This window comes from Gavialis gangeticus, unplaced genomic scaffold (assembly GCF_001723915.1).
Source record: "Gavialis gangeticus isolate Ggan-Ray unplaced genomic scaffold, GavGan_comp1, whole genome shotgun sequence".
Taxonomy (NCBI): domain Eukaryota; kingdom Metazoa; phylum Chordata; order Crocodylia; family Gavialidae; genus Gavialis; species Gavialis gangeticus.
The window spans coordinates 55279449-55297709 of record NW_017729025.1 but is presented as its reverse complement, the minus strand read 5'-3'; the positions used below and the strand labels follow the sequence as shown (position 1 = coordinate 55297709).

The 18261-nt window shown below is 50.4% G+C and overlaps 1 protein-coding gene across 1 annotated transcript in view; it reads left to right on the top strand.

The window, feature by feature from the left end:
• The window catches only part of JDP2 (Jun dimerization protein 2), a 10366-nt gene extending 1706 nt beyond the window's left edge, over window positions 1-8660 (top strand). The window contains exons 2-3 of the mRNA XM_019518784.1: window positions 5815-5919; window positions 7495-8660. Of these exons, the coding sequence (XP_019374329.1) occupies window positions 5815-5919; window positions 7495-7680 (291 nt within the window). The 3' untranslated portion in view covers window positions 7681-8660. The remainder of the gene's footprint in view (window positions 1-5814; window positions 5920-7494) is intronic.
• The last annotated feature ends 9601 nt before the right edge of the window (window positions 8661-18261 follow it).

Genomic DNA, 18261 nt, shown 5'->3' with positions numbered 1-18261 from the left:
AGTGGTGCTGGCCCCTACCCTGGGGGTCTTTAAGAAGAGGCTGGATGCCTACCTGGCTGGACTCATTTGAGTCCCGTTTCTCTTTTGGGGGTTTTTTTGTTGTTCTCCCGCCCTGGCAGGGGGTCGGGCTAGAAGATCTACTAGGTCCCTTCCGACCCTTAATCTATGAATCTATGAATCTATAAAGGGCCCCAGCCTTGGACTCTGCTCCTGTGGGAGCTCTGAGTGTATCCTAGCCAGGACCCTCTTCTGGCAGCCCTGCTCTGGGAAACCACCCTCTACTGTACCCTCACAGCCCCTTTCTCCAGCTACTTCCTATGCCATACCAGCCTGTTGAAGGCAAAGCTTCCCCTTTTTCTGGTGCCTCCTGCTGCCAGTGACTCCTTCCATGGCGTTAGCTGCATTCCTCTTTGGGCCTATCTATGTTGTTTTTGTAGTGTGCCTCACTAAAGAACATATCTTGTCATCCAGCACCCATTCCACATGCACCAAACCCAGAGATAAGAGCAGCTGTGGAGGAGGACAGTGTCTTCCCTGCCTCAGGTGCCTTACAGACGGGTAGCTTGAGAGCAGCATGTGTGTACGTGTATGTGCGCACAACCACGTGTGTGCGAGAGAGGGGGTTTGCCCTCAGTGGCTTCACTGCCTCATTTCCTGGTTTGGTACATGTGGAACAGGAGCAGGTAGGTAGGGCCACGGCCATTGTGCCTCTCTCTTCCCATCTGTACAACGGGAATCCTGCCTTCCTCCTCTCACTATGCCACAGGGGCCCCATGAAACTCCAGCTATATCCAGGATTGACGCCACAGCAGAGAGCTCATGGAGCCTTTTAGCATAGGCCCGATCATCTGCTTGTGTCTGGGAGCAGGCTGCACTCTGCCCTGCTCTGTGCTAGTCTAGAGCAGGTACTGAAAGTGCTGAGTTTTCTCTGACTGTTAGTCTGCAAATACCATGCAGGGAAAAAGGGGAAATCCCAGGGCATAGAGTGCCAGGCAGTGGAACCAAGCTGCTGCGCTGCAGCATGTTCCTCCTCTGCAACACTCATGATGATCTCAGGCTCAAAACACCTCATGGCAGTGCCCAAGGCAAAAGCTTGGAAACCAAAACTTGGGTGACCTAAAGCCAGAACTGCTGCACTCAGGAGTGGCTAAAAGCAGTGGACACAGTTGTTTTGGCCTCATTCCTTTCTGAGTGGAGGCACTAGAGCAGAGGTGGGCAATTATTTCAGGCGGAGAGGGCCGCTTACTGAGTTTTGGCAAGACACCTAGGGTTGCATGACAGGCAGCTAGGAGCAGACAAATATTAACTTTCTAAATTTTTTAGGGGCCCCGCAGGCTGGATAGAATGGCCTGGCGGGCTGCATTTTGCCCACCCCTGTACTAGAGACACCTGCCTGCCAGACTCAGAGGCAGCAACTTTGTCTTTTGCTGGTGGGTGCTTACTGAGATAACCTCTTCCCCCTGCAAAAAAGCCCCCAAAAATCAATGCTTTACTTTTAACTTGGTGCATTCCTGTGCTGAGCCCCACACATGCCCAGAAGAGGCAGCACGTTACTTCACCCCGGCTCTGCAGTGTCTGTAGAGATGGGGCACTTTAGTGGGGCTTTTTTGGAGCTTTAATCTAATAGCTAAAGCTGAATCAATCAGCTAAAAGCACCAGAAAGCCCTGCTGAAGCACCCAATCTTTACAGATGCTGCAGAGCTATGTTGAAGTAACATGCTGCTGCTTCCAGTAAAGCACAGGTTTGGTTTTTTTTGAGGAGGGGTGGTGTTTAATGTCTGCAAGCATGGTTCCATGGGTGCTGAGCACCCGCTAGCCATGGAGTGCCCATGGAGTCAGTACCTATGGCTGTACTCCTGTCCGGGAGGAAAGGGACCCTCTTGGCACTGGGAAGGAGAAGCTGCCTCCCAACCCATCCTGGAAGGAGTATCCCTGAGTGTGGATGCTCATATATGGGCAAGGGTGGAGACCGGAGCATGTGAATGCTGGGCACTTCGCTGTGCTGAACCTTCTCTGCAGGTGGGAGCAGCATACACTGCTGAATAGATTGTCTGCCCATCTCTGGGGGAATTAGAAACAGCCACTGCTCTCAGGACAGGTCAGGCATCTGCCTGAGCCTGGCATCTTGTTCTGCTAGTATGGCTAAGGCACCCAGTTTCCTGTGGCAAACAGCACACCACTCCTTGGCCTGAATGGCCAGGTGCCTAACACAGCTGGTAGCAACTTTCATGAGTCTGGGGTAAGGCTGACACTCTACTGAAGCTGCCACCTGAATATGTAACCACTGCCCCAAGGGTGGCTGCTGTGCTTGCTGGAAATCCCTCCAGACCACAGCAGAGCACTCCCCCAGGAAGAAAGACTAAGTCCTTCTCTTGAAGGTGCCATCCCCAGTCAGATTCATTGTGCTCCCAGTCCCTGCGGCTGAGCAAGGCAGTGCCAGCCTCTCCCTGAACTGAAGGGAGTGGGATAAATTCAAGTATGTAATTAAATCTGGGCAGCCAGCTCTGCCTCTCTCTCCCTCCTCCCCCACCTTTTGTGTTTCCATGTGCTTTACAAACATGCATGTAGTATTTTGCCTGTGGAGGGTAGGAGGTCTGGAGAACATGGTTTTCAGCTCATACAGACAGACATGTGTAAAACTTCCTAGCTTTCCATTCTAGTTATGTGACAACATTTAAAATCCTGTCAACTTTGAGGGAATTCTATTGACTATGGTCCATTTTGGTCCTAATTGCTACAAAGTTGCCCTGTCAGTGACTGCAGCTGGCTTTAGAGATGGCAAGGATAGTTTGCTGAAGTGATGACAAAATATGCTGCTGCTTAAGCGTTTCAAAGAAGCACACTCAAGTTGATGGCTAAGATCTAGGTAGGTGGGTTAGCTTGATAGCTTCCTGGATTTGGAAGTCCCCGGAACAATAGAGAGATGGAGAGCTGCACTGTTCATGGCTAAGGCTGTCTCCTGGAGGCTGATTCAGTGGCAGTTTTAAGATTTTTTGGTGACTTTCCAGGCTCCCAACTACTGACAGTGCAACCTGAGTAATTTTCTGGGTAATGATAATAGATTCATAGATGTAGGGTCGGAAGGGACCTTGTAGATCTAGTCTGACCCCCTGCCATGGGCAGAAGAGAAAACTGGGCTCAAATGACCTCAGCCAGGTAAACATCTAGCCTCCTTTTGAAGACCCCCAGGGTAGGAGCCATTACCACTTCCCTTGGAAGTTGGTTCCAGATCCTAGCCGCCCTGACTGAAATAACACCTCCTGATATCTAGCCTGAATCCACTCTCTAGCAATTTATGGCCGTTATTTCTTGTTACTCTGGGAGGCGCTTGGGGGAACAAGGTCTCTCCCAAATCCCGCTGGTCCCCCCTAGTAAGTTTTTATAGATGGCCACCAGATCCCCTCTCAGCCTTCTCTTGTGAAAGCTGAACAAGTTCACGTCCTGTAGCCTGTCCTCGTAGGGCCTGCGCTGCTGTTCCCCCAGTCATGTGAGTGGCCCTCCTTTGGACCCTCTCAATGCTGTCCACATCCCTCCTGAAGTGCGGCGCCCAGAACTGGATGCAGTACTCCAACGGCGGCCTGACCAGTGTCGTATAGAGGGGGAGGATCACCTCCTTGGCCCTGCTTCTGATGCATCTGTGGATTCAGGACAAGGTACGGTTAGCCTTACTGACCGTGTTCTCGTATTGTCGGCCCATGTTAATCTTGGAGTCAGTAATGACTCCAAGATCTCTTTCTGCCACTGTGCTTTCGAGAAGGGAGTTCCCCAGCCTATAAGTATGCTGCTGGTTCCTACTGCCTAAGTGCAGCACCCTGCACTTGTCAGTAATGAATCCCATCCTATTTCCATTTGCCCACCCCTGTAACCTGTCCAGGTCCTGCTGTAATCTGTCCTTCCCTTCTAGCGTGCCCACCTCACCCCAAATCTTGGTGTCATCTACGAGTTTAAACAGGCTGCTCTTCACCCCATCATCCAAGTTGCCAATAAAGAAATTGAACAGTGCAGGCCCAAGGACTGAGCCCTGGGGGACCCCACTGCCCACTTCCCTCCAGGTCGAAAATGACCCATCCACCCATAATATTGTCTTTGGGGGTGAATGAGTGTTAATGAGCTTCACTGTGCCTAGACAAGTGGTTTTTGGGGGTCTTTTGACAGCCCTAGGTTTGTGAACAGAGTTGCAGCAGTGCCCCTATTCCTTTGATTAGGTTTCCAGACCACAGGGTTATTGGCCTGTCTGTGTGACTTGGGTCAGTAGCACAGAGAAACTCACCAACCCCTGCTGTCATGGAATCCGGGTGCCAGGCTCCACCGTCCACTTTGCTGCCCTCTGTACGCACTGGCCTCGTGCCTTCTACTGCTCAGCCAGTGACAAATAAACAGGCCAGAGAGGTGCACCCAGCCAAGGACACTGATCCATCGCGTTGCACAGGGGGTGACTGGAGCCAGTCAGAAACAGCTTGTTCAGGCTTTTGTGGCTATTGACTCTGACCAGCTCCTGGCCTGAGACCACTCACTGCCCTGCCTGCTCATTGTGTGCTTTGCTTCTCTGCAGTTGTGGAATACACAGTTCCTTTGTCTCTTCCCCTGAGTTGCAGCACAGTTTGGATAGTCCCCAGAGAAAACATGTCCATTCCCATGCTGATTCACCAGTAATGGTCCTTGACATCTTGATGCTGCATGGTCCAACTCTCTACTAATGCCATGTGCAGCCCTTTGGCTTGCCTCCTTTGTGCTGGGCAGGCTGCAGATACCCAAGCTCACTGTACATCCTGATTCTGTAGGAAGCAGCATGGTTGTGATACAGGTGCTGTACCTGGGCTAACAAGCTGCACATCTCAGCAGGGCTAACGGCACCCTACTTGAGTGTCTCTGTTGCAACCTGTGCCAGAGTTAGTGCACGTGGAACAACTTAGCACCAGGTCTGTTTTGGGGGGAGGGTGTCAATTGGTTCTCTTCCTGTGCCTGCCCTTGACACCCACCCACTGCACATCGGTGTCCCACAGCTGAGAACTCCTCTGCTACAGGATCAGCTCTGAGTTAATATGGGGAAGACACAAAAGCACTGTTCTGCAGGGCTGGGGAATATGCTGAGGGGCTCTTCCTTTTGGTTGTTCTAGCCCCTGCATGCTTGGCAAGGTCTCTTGTTCCTGACGCTTGCAGTTACCACAGCACCTCTCCAGCCTCTCTGCCTGTGCTTGCACATCTCTGTGCTGGGGTAGGGTGAAATTTGGTGCTGTTCTGATACAGACACAGGTTACTAATGCAGAGAACTTACCTCAGCCTGGAGCCACTTATGGAGATAGGCTAGGTCAGGGGTGGTCAACTTGAGGCACACACATTACAAGTGGCACAGGCAGCCTCTGTGCATGGTATGCAGGAGACCATGGAGGGCTCAGGCAGCAGTAGCAGATAGGGCATGAGGCAGAAATCTGAGCAGCAGATAGAGAAGGGGGATCGGAGTGTCATTCAGGGAAGGTGTGGGGCTTGATTTTTTTGGCAAGCAAGCTACAAAGGTTGACCCCCACTGGGTTAGTGTGTCACAGATCTACCTGGTTACCAGTCCCTGACCCCAGCAGTGGGAGCAGAACTGAGGCACATTGACAGGGGTGTTGGGGAAGGAAAAGCCAGACCTGCATAGCCAAAGGTGCCACAGACCAGGGCTGAAGAGCATGAACAGAGCCATGTGTGGGCAGCATGCACAGCTGCTTCTTATACTGTTGCCAATCGCTCCCTGCCATGAGATCGAGTGATAAAACTGATTTGTGAACCACATCACTCCTCTGCTTTAACCTGGGGCTCTGTGTCCCCTTCCAGCTGGATGAGGAAGAGGAGAGGAGGAAAAGGCGCCGCGAGAAAAACAAAGTAGCAGCTGCCCGATGTCGCAACAAGAAGAAGGAGAGAACGGAGTTCCTGCAGCGGGTGAGTGCCCTGGCCATTGGTCTGGCCAGCGATCGCCTCTGCAGCAAGGCTCCAGTGCAGCATGACACCTGGGTCCCCCCACCCTCCAGTCAAGAGGCATGAAAGTGGAACCCTCCCATGGGTGTTTTTTAAAGAGTTCATTCACCCTGCTTCTGCAGCACAGAAGGCTGTGAGGGCAGGAAGGCATCAGACATACTCTTCTCTGGGGCATGAGCTGGACTGTGTCCTGCCAGCGCATGCCCCACCATCTGGATGAGACCTGCTTCTCTTATAGCCAGGCCCCATCCAAGAAGCTGATGGGCCAGATGCCCAAGTGAGTGCAACAAAACCAGGGGCTCCAGGGATCAGGGTGAGCCTGAGGACATGCTCTTGAGACCTACTAGCTCGACATGCCTCAGTGAAATGGACAGAGTCTGGCGGCTCTTAGAGCAAGGGTGAAGGCTGGGCAGATATGCACCTTACAGATTACCTATGTGAGATTATAGACAGAGCAGAACCTTTCATTAACTAGAATTTACTTCATCAGATGCTGGCCCTGGGGTGCCACTGGACCCTTTGAAGGGTGCCAGGAGGTGTGAGGAGTAGGCTTGTCCTTGTTTGGCCAATCCCCAGCCCCTGTACAGGGAGGTAAACATTGTCATATATGAATTAGTTTTTGAAATTGGGTGCCACTCAAGTAACAACAGTTGTGGAGACTACCTCATGTCCAGTGAGGGGTGCCTTGAGTCCAAAAATGTTGAGAACCACTGCCCTTGAGGCTGGCAATTCCCAGTTCAGGTGCACTTGCTATCTAATCACTCTTTCTTCCCACAGTGTGGCACCCTCACAGGGAGCAAGCGTGCCATTGCACTCCCAACCTGCAACATAGATGTGCCCCCCTTCAACTCCCTCAGGGGTCACACCCATGCATTTGTGTGCAGTGGGGGCAAACTCTTGGACTCGGTCCCCCATACCTGAGATGTCAGGCTTTTGTAAAAGGTGTTTATCATAAAAGTGACTATTCTTAAAAATGAAACAAAGCAGAAGAAGTTCAGAGTAAAAGCTGCCATTCTTGGTGCTCATCAACCCCCTGAGAACCTGGGGTTCCCTTTAGCCTCAGTTTTATTTTTACATCAATGCAGAAAACGCTTCTACTGCAAAGCGCCTTCTCTGGAGGGACTTACTGGGGGCAGGAGCCACACAGACCATCTGTTCACCAGGAGACAAACCTGCATGCCTTGATGGTGGCAGAGTTTAGCTGTTTTATGAAGAGGGCTGTGGACACATGCAAAGGGTGTGTGCACATTACACATTAACAATAAGCGTAGACTGACTTATTTATTTATTTATTTATTTTTCATCCCACCCCTGAGGCTGGTCTACTTCACTTGGATCACTGAAAACTGGGCAGACCATTAGTAAACACATGGCAGGGAACAATCCCACTCTATGCTACAGAGAACAGTCTCTCTTCATGCTTTGTATATGCCAGAGTGGCAGGGTCACTTTCTGGGGTGGGGTGAGAGCAGGCTGAGCTTTCCTTCATTGGTTAGCTCATGGATTAAAGCCGTCTGCTTGCATTTCTGGCCCCACTAGGAGTCTGAGCGGCTGGAGCTCATGAATGCTGAGCTGAAGGCCCAGATAGAGGAGCTGAAGCAAGAAAGGCAGCAGCTGATCCTGATGCTGAACCGACACCGTCCCACATGCATTGTGCGGACAGACAGCATCAAGACGCCAGAAAGCGAAGCCAACCCACTGCTTGAACAACTAGAGAAGAAGTGACAGGATCTCTGGGCCAGGAGGAGGAGGAGACAGGAAGTGGGGTCTCCAAGGGTCTCTAATCTATGTACTGTACAAAGAACTGTGTCCCCAGACCTTGTGCAGCCAGAATTCAGAGGTGATTACAGACCAACCAAATATGGGGGAGGAGAAGATCAGGCACCTGCCATTCATCCTTCCCTGATGCTGCACCCAGAGCAAGTCTAGTGGTTCTGGTGAGGGCAGCCCCTTGCAATACCTCATCGTGGCTCTTCCATCCACTTGCCTGCCCCAGGGATCAACTGAGCAGCCTTCTGCAGTCTACCCTGAGTCTGGATCAAGTTGTGAGGGGAGCAGGGACTTCCAACTTCCCCTCTCCCCGTAACTACCAGTATGCACCCAGCTGGGAGCAGGGGCTCGACCCAGGAGAAATGACCACAGGGTGGGGAGCAGGCAGCAGACAGAGGCAGGCTGGCCAGATCCCCCAGGCCTGTCCTGTCACCGTCCCCCTGGTCCTGCCACTGCTCCTTGCGCACACTCCAGAGCAGAATCTGAAACAAAGAAGTGCAAACACTTGATGCAAGCCCCGTCTCGCGGCTGGGCCAGTCCGTGGCACTGTGGCGCAGGCGCCCCCACAAGCACATTCTCAGTATAATGTTTACAGCCCAGCTGTCCCTGTCGGCCGTGCTTTTAAATGCACATTTTTACACGTTTTTTATATTTTTTACAAAGGTTTTATACAGCGATCTCTATATGGATTTATATAATCACTAGATGTGATCTTATAGAAGTGTATGTTATGATGGTCTGTTTGTTACAAATACATATGCTGCAGTTATCTCCATTGTGTTGCCTGTCTGGTAGCGCCTGGCTCCTTTCTTCTTGGCATGCTGGGAGAGGGGTCTGGATCTCCCCCGCCACCGGTGCTGCTACCAGCTCCATCCATGTACGTCTTTCATAATACTCAGTTCTGTATCTCTCAGTAAATGTTACCTTTACTTATACCCTGGCCTCCTGTGCTTTGTCTGGAAGGGGGCCCGGTGCTCACTGGGCTGGATGCAGACTCTGGTCAGTGCACTGTGCTGGCTCAGGTTCAGACTGCCTGGTACTGGCTGAGTAGGGCCTAGTTTCCGATAGCTCTATGCTACAGAGTTTTGCCAGCAGAACTCTGAACCCTCTGTGGTTGGCAGCACCCTCTCCTCTGCCAACAGGGTTACCCCACCTCTGCTAACCAGAATAGGACTTCAGCTGCCATCAAGCAGTTGGCAGAACAGTACGTAGATGCTCCTGTGGTCTCTCCCTGGAGCTGAGACCTTCCCAGGGAAGCCTTTGTGCTCTGGCAGCACAACTCCTTAGTGCAGCCACATGGGGCTGCCAGAAGAATGCAGATATAAACACGCTGTGGTGGCTCAATCATTGCTGTCTGGCACTAGACTTTCTGCTGGCAGAACCAGGTAAGCACAGACAAGGCCTTGGTGATGTGGCATAGCAAATTTCAGTGCAGAGGTGAAGCTGAGAACCCTGAAGGAGGTTCAATCCTTGGGTAAGCCGGGGCAAAGAGAGGGGAAGGGTTCTACACACCTTAGTACTGGGTGAAGTATGACTGGCAGCTTGAGGAGGCAGAAGGTAAGAGTTACAGAAGCCGTCTCAGTCTTAGCCTTCGTTGCAGTGGCTCCTCTTTCCCTGCTCCATGGTTGTGAGTTACAGCAGCTTGAACTCTCTAGGGCCGTTACAGGGTCAAGAAGACTTGACTGGGATCATGTGCCTGACTGAAGGGGCAGGTATCTTCTCTGAGGTCCTGCCATGTCCTTAGCACACCTGCCATAGTCCAGCCAAGCCCAAAACCCTATCCTGGCTCTTGCCCACCTTCGGCCTTGCTGCGGTGGAGGGCGAGAGGTTGAACAGCTGAACCCTAGCTCCTCCTTTTCCACTGGGCAGAATGGTTCCTTATTTCATAGACACTAGGGGCTGGGAGGGACTTCATCAAGTCCAGCCCCCCTGCCATATGCAGGAAGTCAGCTGGGATCATGTGACCCCCAGCAAGAAAAACATCCACGTTTTTTTTTTAAAGAGTAGGTGCTTGCACCACCTTTGGGGGGAGTCTGTTCCAGACCCTGGACACTCGCACCGTAAAGAACTTTTTTCTTATGTCTAGTCTAAATCATCCTTCCTGGAGTTTATGGCCATTAGACCTTGTTATCCTTTGGGGAGCTCTGGTAAACAGCTGTTCTCCCAGGTCCTGATGTACCCCTCTTCATATAATTGTAGGCTGCTACCACGTCCCCCTGAGCCTTCTCTTTTCCAGACTGAAGCGTCCCAGGTCCCTCAGCTTTTCCTCATGCAGCCTGCCCTCCAGGCCTTGGATCATACAGTGGTTCTCCTAGACTTTCTCAAGCTTTTCCACATCCTTCCGGAAGTGGGGGGCCCAAAACTGGATGCAGTACTCCAGCTGCGGTCTCACCAAGGACGAGTAAAGCGGGAGGATGACATTCCTTGTTTTGCTTGAGATGCATCAATGGATGCATGCCAGTTTGGTTTGCTTTGCCAGTCACAGCATCGCGTTGGTGGCTCATATTCATCTTGTGGTCAACCAAGACCCCAAAGTCTCTTTCGGTCGTGGTGCTAGTGAGCGCAGCACTGCCGAGCCTGTAAGTATGTTGAAGGTTCTTCCTACCAAGGTGCAGCACCTTACACTTCTCTACATTTAAGCCCATCAGGTTTTGGTCAGCCCACCTTGAAAGCATGTCCAAGCCGGCCTGTATCCTCAGTCTGTCCTGCGGTGTGACTGCCCTCACCCATAATTTGGTGTCATCCATTAACTTTGCCAGTTCGCATCTGACTCCTGAATCTAGATCGTTAATGAAGATGTTAAAGACTACCGAGCCCTGAGGGACTCCACTGCGCCATGTTGATTTGTTCCCATCAATTAGTACTCCTTGGGTCTAACCCCATAGCCAGTTACCTAGCTATTGGACTGTAAGATGATCAAGGCCACAGTTCCCCAGCTTAACCATGACGACATCATAGGGAACTAGGTCAAAGGCTTTCTTGAAATTCAGATATCTGACATCCATGTCATCTGCCTTGTCCAGGGCACGTGTTACCTGGTCATAGAAGGAGATGACGTTGGTCAGGCAAGACCTGCCAGTCACAAAGCCATGTTGGCTGGCATTCAGATGCTTGCCTTCCATTAGTCTGGTCTTGATAGATCCCTTGACAATTTTCTCCAGGATTTTTCCAGGGACAGACATCAGACTGATTGGTCTATAATTCCCCGGGTCATTCCTTCTCCCTTTCTTGAAGATAGGGACCACATTAGCTCCTTTCCAGTCTTCTGGGACCTTACCTGAGAGCCACAAATTTTAAAATCTTTGTCAAGGGGGATGTAATGATGTTTGCCAGCTCCTTCAAGACTCTTAGGTACATTCTGTCTGGGGCCACGGACTTGTGAATGTCCAGTTTCTCAAGGTGTTCCCTCACCTAATCCACATCAATTTTGGGCCTGTCACCCACTCCCAGGATGGTTTGTGTCTTTTCTGACAGTGTGATCCCCTTGAGAGGGTGAAAAACCAATGCAAAAAAGTCATTTAGGAGATTAGCTCTTTCTTGAGCATTGGACGTCAGTTGCCCTATTAGATCTCGCAAGGGCCCAAAGCTATCTTTCTTCTTTTTTCGACTTCCCATATATCTGAAGAAGGACTTTTTGTTGTCCTTGATTCCTGTAGCTAGCCTGAGTTCAGTGTGTGCCTTGGCTTTTCTGCACTGCTCTCTACAGGTGCAGGTGAGTGCTGAGTAGTCCTCTTTGGTAATGCTTCCCACTTTCCAACTGGTGTAGACCTCTTTTGAGTTTAATGAGGTCCAACAATTCCTTGTTCAGCTAAGAGGGCTTCCTTGCCCGATGACTACATTTCTTGTGAGATGGAATGGCTTTTCCCTGTGCTTCAAGGATTATGTTTTTGAGAGATGACCATTCCTTGTCTGTTCCCTTTTTGGGGGTGGGGTGGGGGGTACGGCCTCTAATTGCCTGACCAAATCTCTGAGTTTGCAAAAGTCAGCCTTCCCAAAGTTTCATAGTTTCATAGTTATTAGGAGCTGGAAGGGACCTTACAGATCATCGGGTCCAGCCCCCCTGTATTGGGCAGGAAAGACTACTGGGATCGGATGACCCCAGCAAGATGGGCGTCAAGACATCAGTGTCCCTGAGATGAAGAATGGTGGCAGGAGCGCTTTAAATAAACTTGTTTGATGAGCTTTAATTAAAGTGCCCCTGCTGCCACTTTTCAGCACAGGGATACAGATACATGTGATGCTTTTGGCGCTTTAATTAGAGCAGCTTTCAGAGGATTAATGGTTATTTGTGAATGCAAGGGATTCAGTGGCCCAAGAGGTCCCCTTAAATCCTGTATGCTTAAACCAAACCTTCACCCAATAAGTAAGCATCCTGAATAATGTGCTTCCAGAAAGTAAAGCTTGATCTCTCTCAACCTAGCAGCAATATGTGGCCACCAAGCTCTTAAAAATAGAGGAAAGTTAGACTCCTGATTAAAGAATATCATTGATTTAATACTCAGTGAAGTTATCTTATGACTAATTTCTTGCCTTGTAGAATGAAATTTAAAAGGGGCTGTAGCAAGGTGTTATTGGCCTCTTCCACAGAGCAGTCAGAAATCTTCAGTAATATGAGAGGCTAGGAAATATCTGTGGCATGTAAGCATCCTGAAAATCTTCAAACCCACAGTTAGGGTAAGAGATAAGGCCAAATGAAAGAATTTATGCAAGTCCCAAAATCTAGCTTCTCTGGTTTTGTAAGTCTTCTTATGAACTTCCCCCTGCTCACCAGTGATTAACAGCTTGCAACCAGTTTAGTTCTTATACTGCTGTGTTCTTTTCTGTGCTTTATCCGGCTTACCAAAAAGTAAACCAAGGATAGGCTTAAGGATTTCTGTTTTACTGAGGGGTTTGCCTGCTCTTTGGTGAGCTAAGAAGGTAGCCAATTCTTGGTCGCTGTCACCAAGCTTCCCCTCAATCCTCACATTGCTCACCTGGTCCTCCCCTTTGGCCAGGACCAGATCAAGCAATGCCTCTCTCCTAGTTGGCCCATAGACCTCCTGCATTAGGTAGAAGTCATCAATGCAAGTGAGAAAGCTACGTGACCTGTCAGATTTGGCTGTGTGCTCATCCCGAGATACATCAGGGAAGCATTGGGAGCCCATGGCCTCAGCCAGTTCCCTACTGAATAGTTCTTCCTCTTGATGGGGAGGTCTATAGTAGACTCCTACAAGTAAGCCTATTGTAGGCTTTACTGGTACAGCAGTCTTTCTAAAATCAACTATGCCTGCATATCGTGGGGTCAGAGAGATTCCAGTGCAATAGGTGCTTTCTAGGCTGATCAGCCAGTAATTGAGCCAGGCCAGCATCCATTGTAGCATGTGGGCCACACTGGGAAATGGGCTTGAGATGCTTCTGCTGGCCTGCCCTTTGCATTAGCCCTCTGCACTAATGTTCCTAGCCACTATGAATGTGGGTGGAACTGCCTCATTGTAGAGTGGCTCTGAGCTGAGTGCAGAGACAGCCCCTGAGGTCTCACTTAGTTCCTCAGAGCTGTAGTCTCTCCCTGCTGATGAGATGAAGTGAAGAGGGGGGAGGCAAGGCTTTCCTACCTGCCTGGGTTACTGGAACAAACCTCCAGGGGCCTTAAAGGCAACCCACCTGGTCCTAAATCCCCTGAAGTTGGCATGTCAGCACAGATGAGACTGGTAGCCCAGCCAGTCTGCCCTCCTCGCTTCACCATCTGTGCCAGGCATTCCCTGAGAGTGCTCTGGTGGTGGAGTTTTATGCTCCTCCTGGATTCCTCATGGTGCTTAGACACCCAAGCCACCCCTGCATCTGGAAATGCCTCGTGCTGCCTCCAGCTGACAGAAAATGGCCTCTTCCTGTCTGATTCAGAGCTGGGTACAGTGCTCCACATGGCTACCACTTCAGGCAATTGCCAACAGCTGGAATGGGAGGTGCAGGCCTGCAAGCAGCTCTGCCCTGCAGTGTGCTTGTGTCCTAACCTGCCAGGCGTATGGAAAAGACCTGACCCCAGCATGGGCATGCTGACTTCAGACCTGTCCAAGGTAAGACCCCTGTGGTCGTGGAGGTCACAGCCCTGGCTGTGGCCCTCCCCACCCTTTTCAGCCTCATTCCTCAGAATTGTCAGAGATAGCCATGCTGCCAGTGACACAGGTGCAGGCAATGGGTCTCCTTGAGGACAGTCCATGCAGCTCTGAAACTCCCCCCTGCCCATGGAGGCAGCAGAATTCACCACATTGGGAGGGAAATGATAGAAGCACTTGACAAACCAGCTGTGCCACATACAACTGCTGTGAAGCCAGAGGGAAGGATGTAGTCTTTGAACGGTTTGCATGCGGTTGCAATGCTCCAATACTATGGCGATGGTGCCAGTAAATGCTCTGTCCATGAGCCCTGATTGCTTCTGACTGCCTCCCTGCTTTTCCCGGAGGTGTGCTGCTGGGCAGGGCATGCTGAGTACAGCCCATTCTATCTAAGCAGCCTCTGCACAAGGTCCCTTTGCTGAACTCTGGTTAGTGCTCAACTGGCTGCCGGTGGGGTTAGGTCATTTTTTCAGTCATACTTGGCTAGGACCCAGCTATGACCAAATGAGGCTAGTGGAGGGGGCCTGGGCTATGCAGGGGAGTGAAAATAGGCAGATCCAAGCCTGCAGGAAGCAAAGCAAACAGCAAATCAGGTCATGCCAAGGAAGGCTGGTGCTGCCTCCAAAATGGGCCTTGGGCATGTATGACTTCCAGAAAAGACCAGGGCTAGCCACATGACAGGATACTCATGTGTCCTCTCCCTCTCTCTTGGTCTTTATTACTGTAGAGTCCAAGTAAATGGGCTGGCCAGATGATGGGGGCTTGTTTGCCATCTGTGGAGGTGTGGTGCTTGCAATGAGTAGGAAAATACAGTGAAGCAGAGATGAACTGGATGGATTTCTCAGCCAATGCAGCCCAAGAAGAGGGACCCTATTCCCAGGATATACCAGCCCTGCACATGCTCTGAGGAAGTGCACGGTGGGGCCAGCTGACAGGACCAGGCTCTGATGCAACACACCCAGCACAAACCATGGGCCCCAGGCCAGGGACTTCTCTCTATGCCTTTGCTGCTCTCTCATGGTGAGGACTTGCAGAGATTTTAAATCAATGTCAGCCTCCCTGCTCATTTGAGAGCAACAGCTGAAAAAGTGTCAGAACACTCCCTGCCTGCTGACCCCAGGGCACCCACTGAGCCCCCTTCCCAGTGCTCCCTGCCCCCTTTTCCAAGTGGGAGGTTTGAACTTTCAGAAATTAAAACCACAACGACCCAAGCAAGGACAGAGGACCAGCACAGAGAACATAGCTCTGCAGGTACCCATCTCCCTTTCCCTGCAGCCCCCTACCACCAGTTAGTTGTGATGTCTCTCACTTACCCTCTTGCTTCTCTCTCCTTCCTGAGGCTTCCTCGGCTGCACATCCCCCTGGATGTCACACCCTTGGCTACAACAAGCTCACCCATCTCCTCACAGCTGTGGCTGGACTCTCACCTGGCACCAGGGCAGAGTGGGGCACACACGTCCCAAATCAGGCTGGTAGCAATTTTAGCCTCCCCTCCTCTGGGTAAGTATACAGGACGGATAAAATGAGAATGGGAGCAGGGCGATGCTGGCTGAGGGCCACCCTAAGAAGATGCAGTATGCCAAAGCCTGGATTGCCACCTACTGGTGATACTTTGGGTTGCAGGATAACCCCATGGGGGAAAGGCATGTGTGGGCTTTGGCTTTCTTCACAGGAAAATGGCCAGCAGCAACTCCTGTGCTTGGCACTTGTGTGTTTGTAGGAGTTATTTCTCACTGTCATTCAGAGACATTTCCATCCCTGCCACAGGCTGCTAGGGTTGGCACCTATGAGCTGTGGTGACTGATTCCTAGCTGTTAGTTCTCTGGTGTTAGTTCTTTCTTCTAGTTATTATAACATCTCATATTTGGTGGAAAGAGAGAGCTCTGTCCTGGAGGAGGTCTCAAGAGGTTGCACTGTACAGCTGAGAATATGGAAGCAATTACAGCTGACACCATCTCTCCACATCAGAGATATGGTCAGGATCTGATCCACTCTTTTTCTGTTAATACTTTTTTCCCTTAGATCACTGAGACTATTTTGATCAAGACCATTTAATTTCCAGTTCTGGAGCTCATTCCCATAGGCCAGTGATTCATGCCCAAGGGGTCATGAGATCATTTTAAGGTTACTGTAGCATGATGCACAATACTAGCACTGTGAGGTGTGCAAACACTTACACATAAGTCACAAGATCAATGCAGAGATTTCCAGTAGGAATCCAGAGAGTCAAAACCATTCTGACCTGCTGTGGTTTTTCTGAGCTCTTTACAACAGGACAATTGCTCCATTATTTTTCTAAATTTAAGAAATGAATGAAAACTCAGAGCTGGCATCATCCAAGGGGAGCCTGGAGTCTAATGAGGTTGAGAACCAATGCCATAGGCCATGCCTATGCCAAGGTATTTGGGCATGGGCAGCATAAGTGCTACCAGTGGGAAGGTCTGTAATGCACACAGTATTCATCTCTTGGCCCTTGTTGTAAGGGAGGGAATAGCACTGTCATGACTGCCTTTTCTCAGAAGAGCTGGGCAGTTTTGTTGGCCACCTCCAGGTTATTCTGCACCAGTGTCATCATGATGTGACCATAAGCAGAAAGAGAGAGCCTGGCACAGTCCCACAGTGCTCCTCTTTAGTGGGAGCTAAATGCTACCCTGCCATTTCAGTGCCAGTGTTGGTGGCCTGGGAACGGTGCAGCCCTTTGAGTGCCAGGGGAGTGGAACAGCAAAGCAGAGGAAAGCACTGGCAATGCCAGGAGCTCTGCATTCTTGTACCAGGCCTCAGTGCTTCTGTTCTCGCCAGTCTCTCTCCTTCACTTCACATCTAGTATCAGTATCTCTGGACTAGCTTCATTCTCAGGCAGTGGTCCCAGGAAGCACGGACATAGGCTGCTTACTCCACAGTGTCTTGAGGGAGCCCCTTGGCACTCTTTTCTCAGCACCAACATTTGGATGGAGAAAAGGGTAGTTAGTGTGTGGCAGTGGTTTTCATTTCAATGGCAGCAGCACAATGGAAATTCTGAGGACTGGGGCTGGTTGCCCACCCACCTCCCTCCCCAAATGCAGGTCCTGACCTGGGACTGCTGCCTTGCCTCTATTCAGATCACCCTCATCCACATCCTGCTCAGTCCCACATCCTTGGAATGGCTTCCCTTCTCCATCCCCACCTGCCATGCAGGGACTTGCCTTGGGTAAGATCTTTCTCAGGAGGGAAACATCTTTCCTCCCATTTCTTGTGAATACCGGCAGCTCTGTCTTTCCCAGCAGGGGGGGCTATAAGGATACTGTAGAATATACAGCCCTGTGAAGCTGTTGCATGTCCTGTTCCTCCCCTAAAGCCTGTTCTGGAGAAGTGCTGGTAGACGCTCCGTGTAGCAGTGGTTCAGGGATTTCCCCATAAAATAGTAAACTGGTTACCTTCTCTTTGTTTATGCTCAAAGCAACAGGATTCATCCCTTGCTTCAGCCCAGCTCCCTGGGTCCATAGTCCATGATTTTCAGTGTCACAGGATGCCTAGTCACAAGCACCACACTGTAAAATTCATTTCAGAAACCAGTTGAGCTCCACCCTAAAAGTAGTTAGGGCAGTGATCAGCAACACTGGCTAGCGGTGAACCAGAATGACCCATCTTGGATCCAGGAAGACCACACTGGGACCCAGCTGCTGCCACCATTGCCACCACTTATCCCTTACCTGGCTTCTGCCCGCTTCTGCTTCTCCTTCCACCACCCCTAGGACACTGCCAAAGCAACCCCAGCTCCACAGGCCAGATCCAAAAGCTCTGTGGGCCAGATTCAGCCTGCAGCCTGTAGGTTACCAACCTCTATATTAAGGGACCTGCACCAGCTACTCTAATCTGAAATCTGTTCTAGAATTTCACTGCTCTGGCAGGTTAAAAAATCTAGCCTAAATTGACCATATTATGACTAGTTTATACCCATTTGTTCTCATGCCAACATTGTCCTTGAGCTTTTGTACCTGACATTTGACTTCCCCTGATGCATTTTTAGATTTCAGCCCATCAGCCTTCAGTTTGTTAGGCTTAACAAGCCAAGCTCCTTTCACCTTCTCCTGTTAGATGGACTCCCTGTCTCTCCTCCCCACCCCATGATCATTCTAGGAGTCCTTTTCTGTCTGTTCCAGTGTGAGTTCATCTTTCTGCAATATGGACAACCATAATTGTATGCCATATGTGAGATGAAGCATTACCCTTGCCTTGTACAATGGCACCGGTACTTTCCTGTCTCCACTGGAAATACCGTGCCTGGTACAGTCTAGGATAGCATATGTCTTTTAACAGCTGCTGCACACTTGCAACTCATAATCACTGTGTGATTAGCTAGTACACCTAAGCATTTCTCCTCTTTCAACAAGCTCCAAGTTTGTAGCAGAAATTAGTCCTTCAGTACATGATTGCACTTTGTGCTATTGAATTTTATCCCATTTCTATT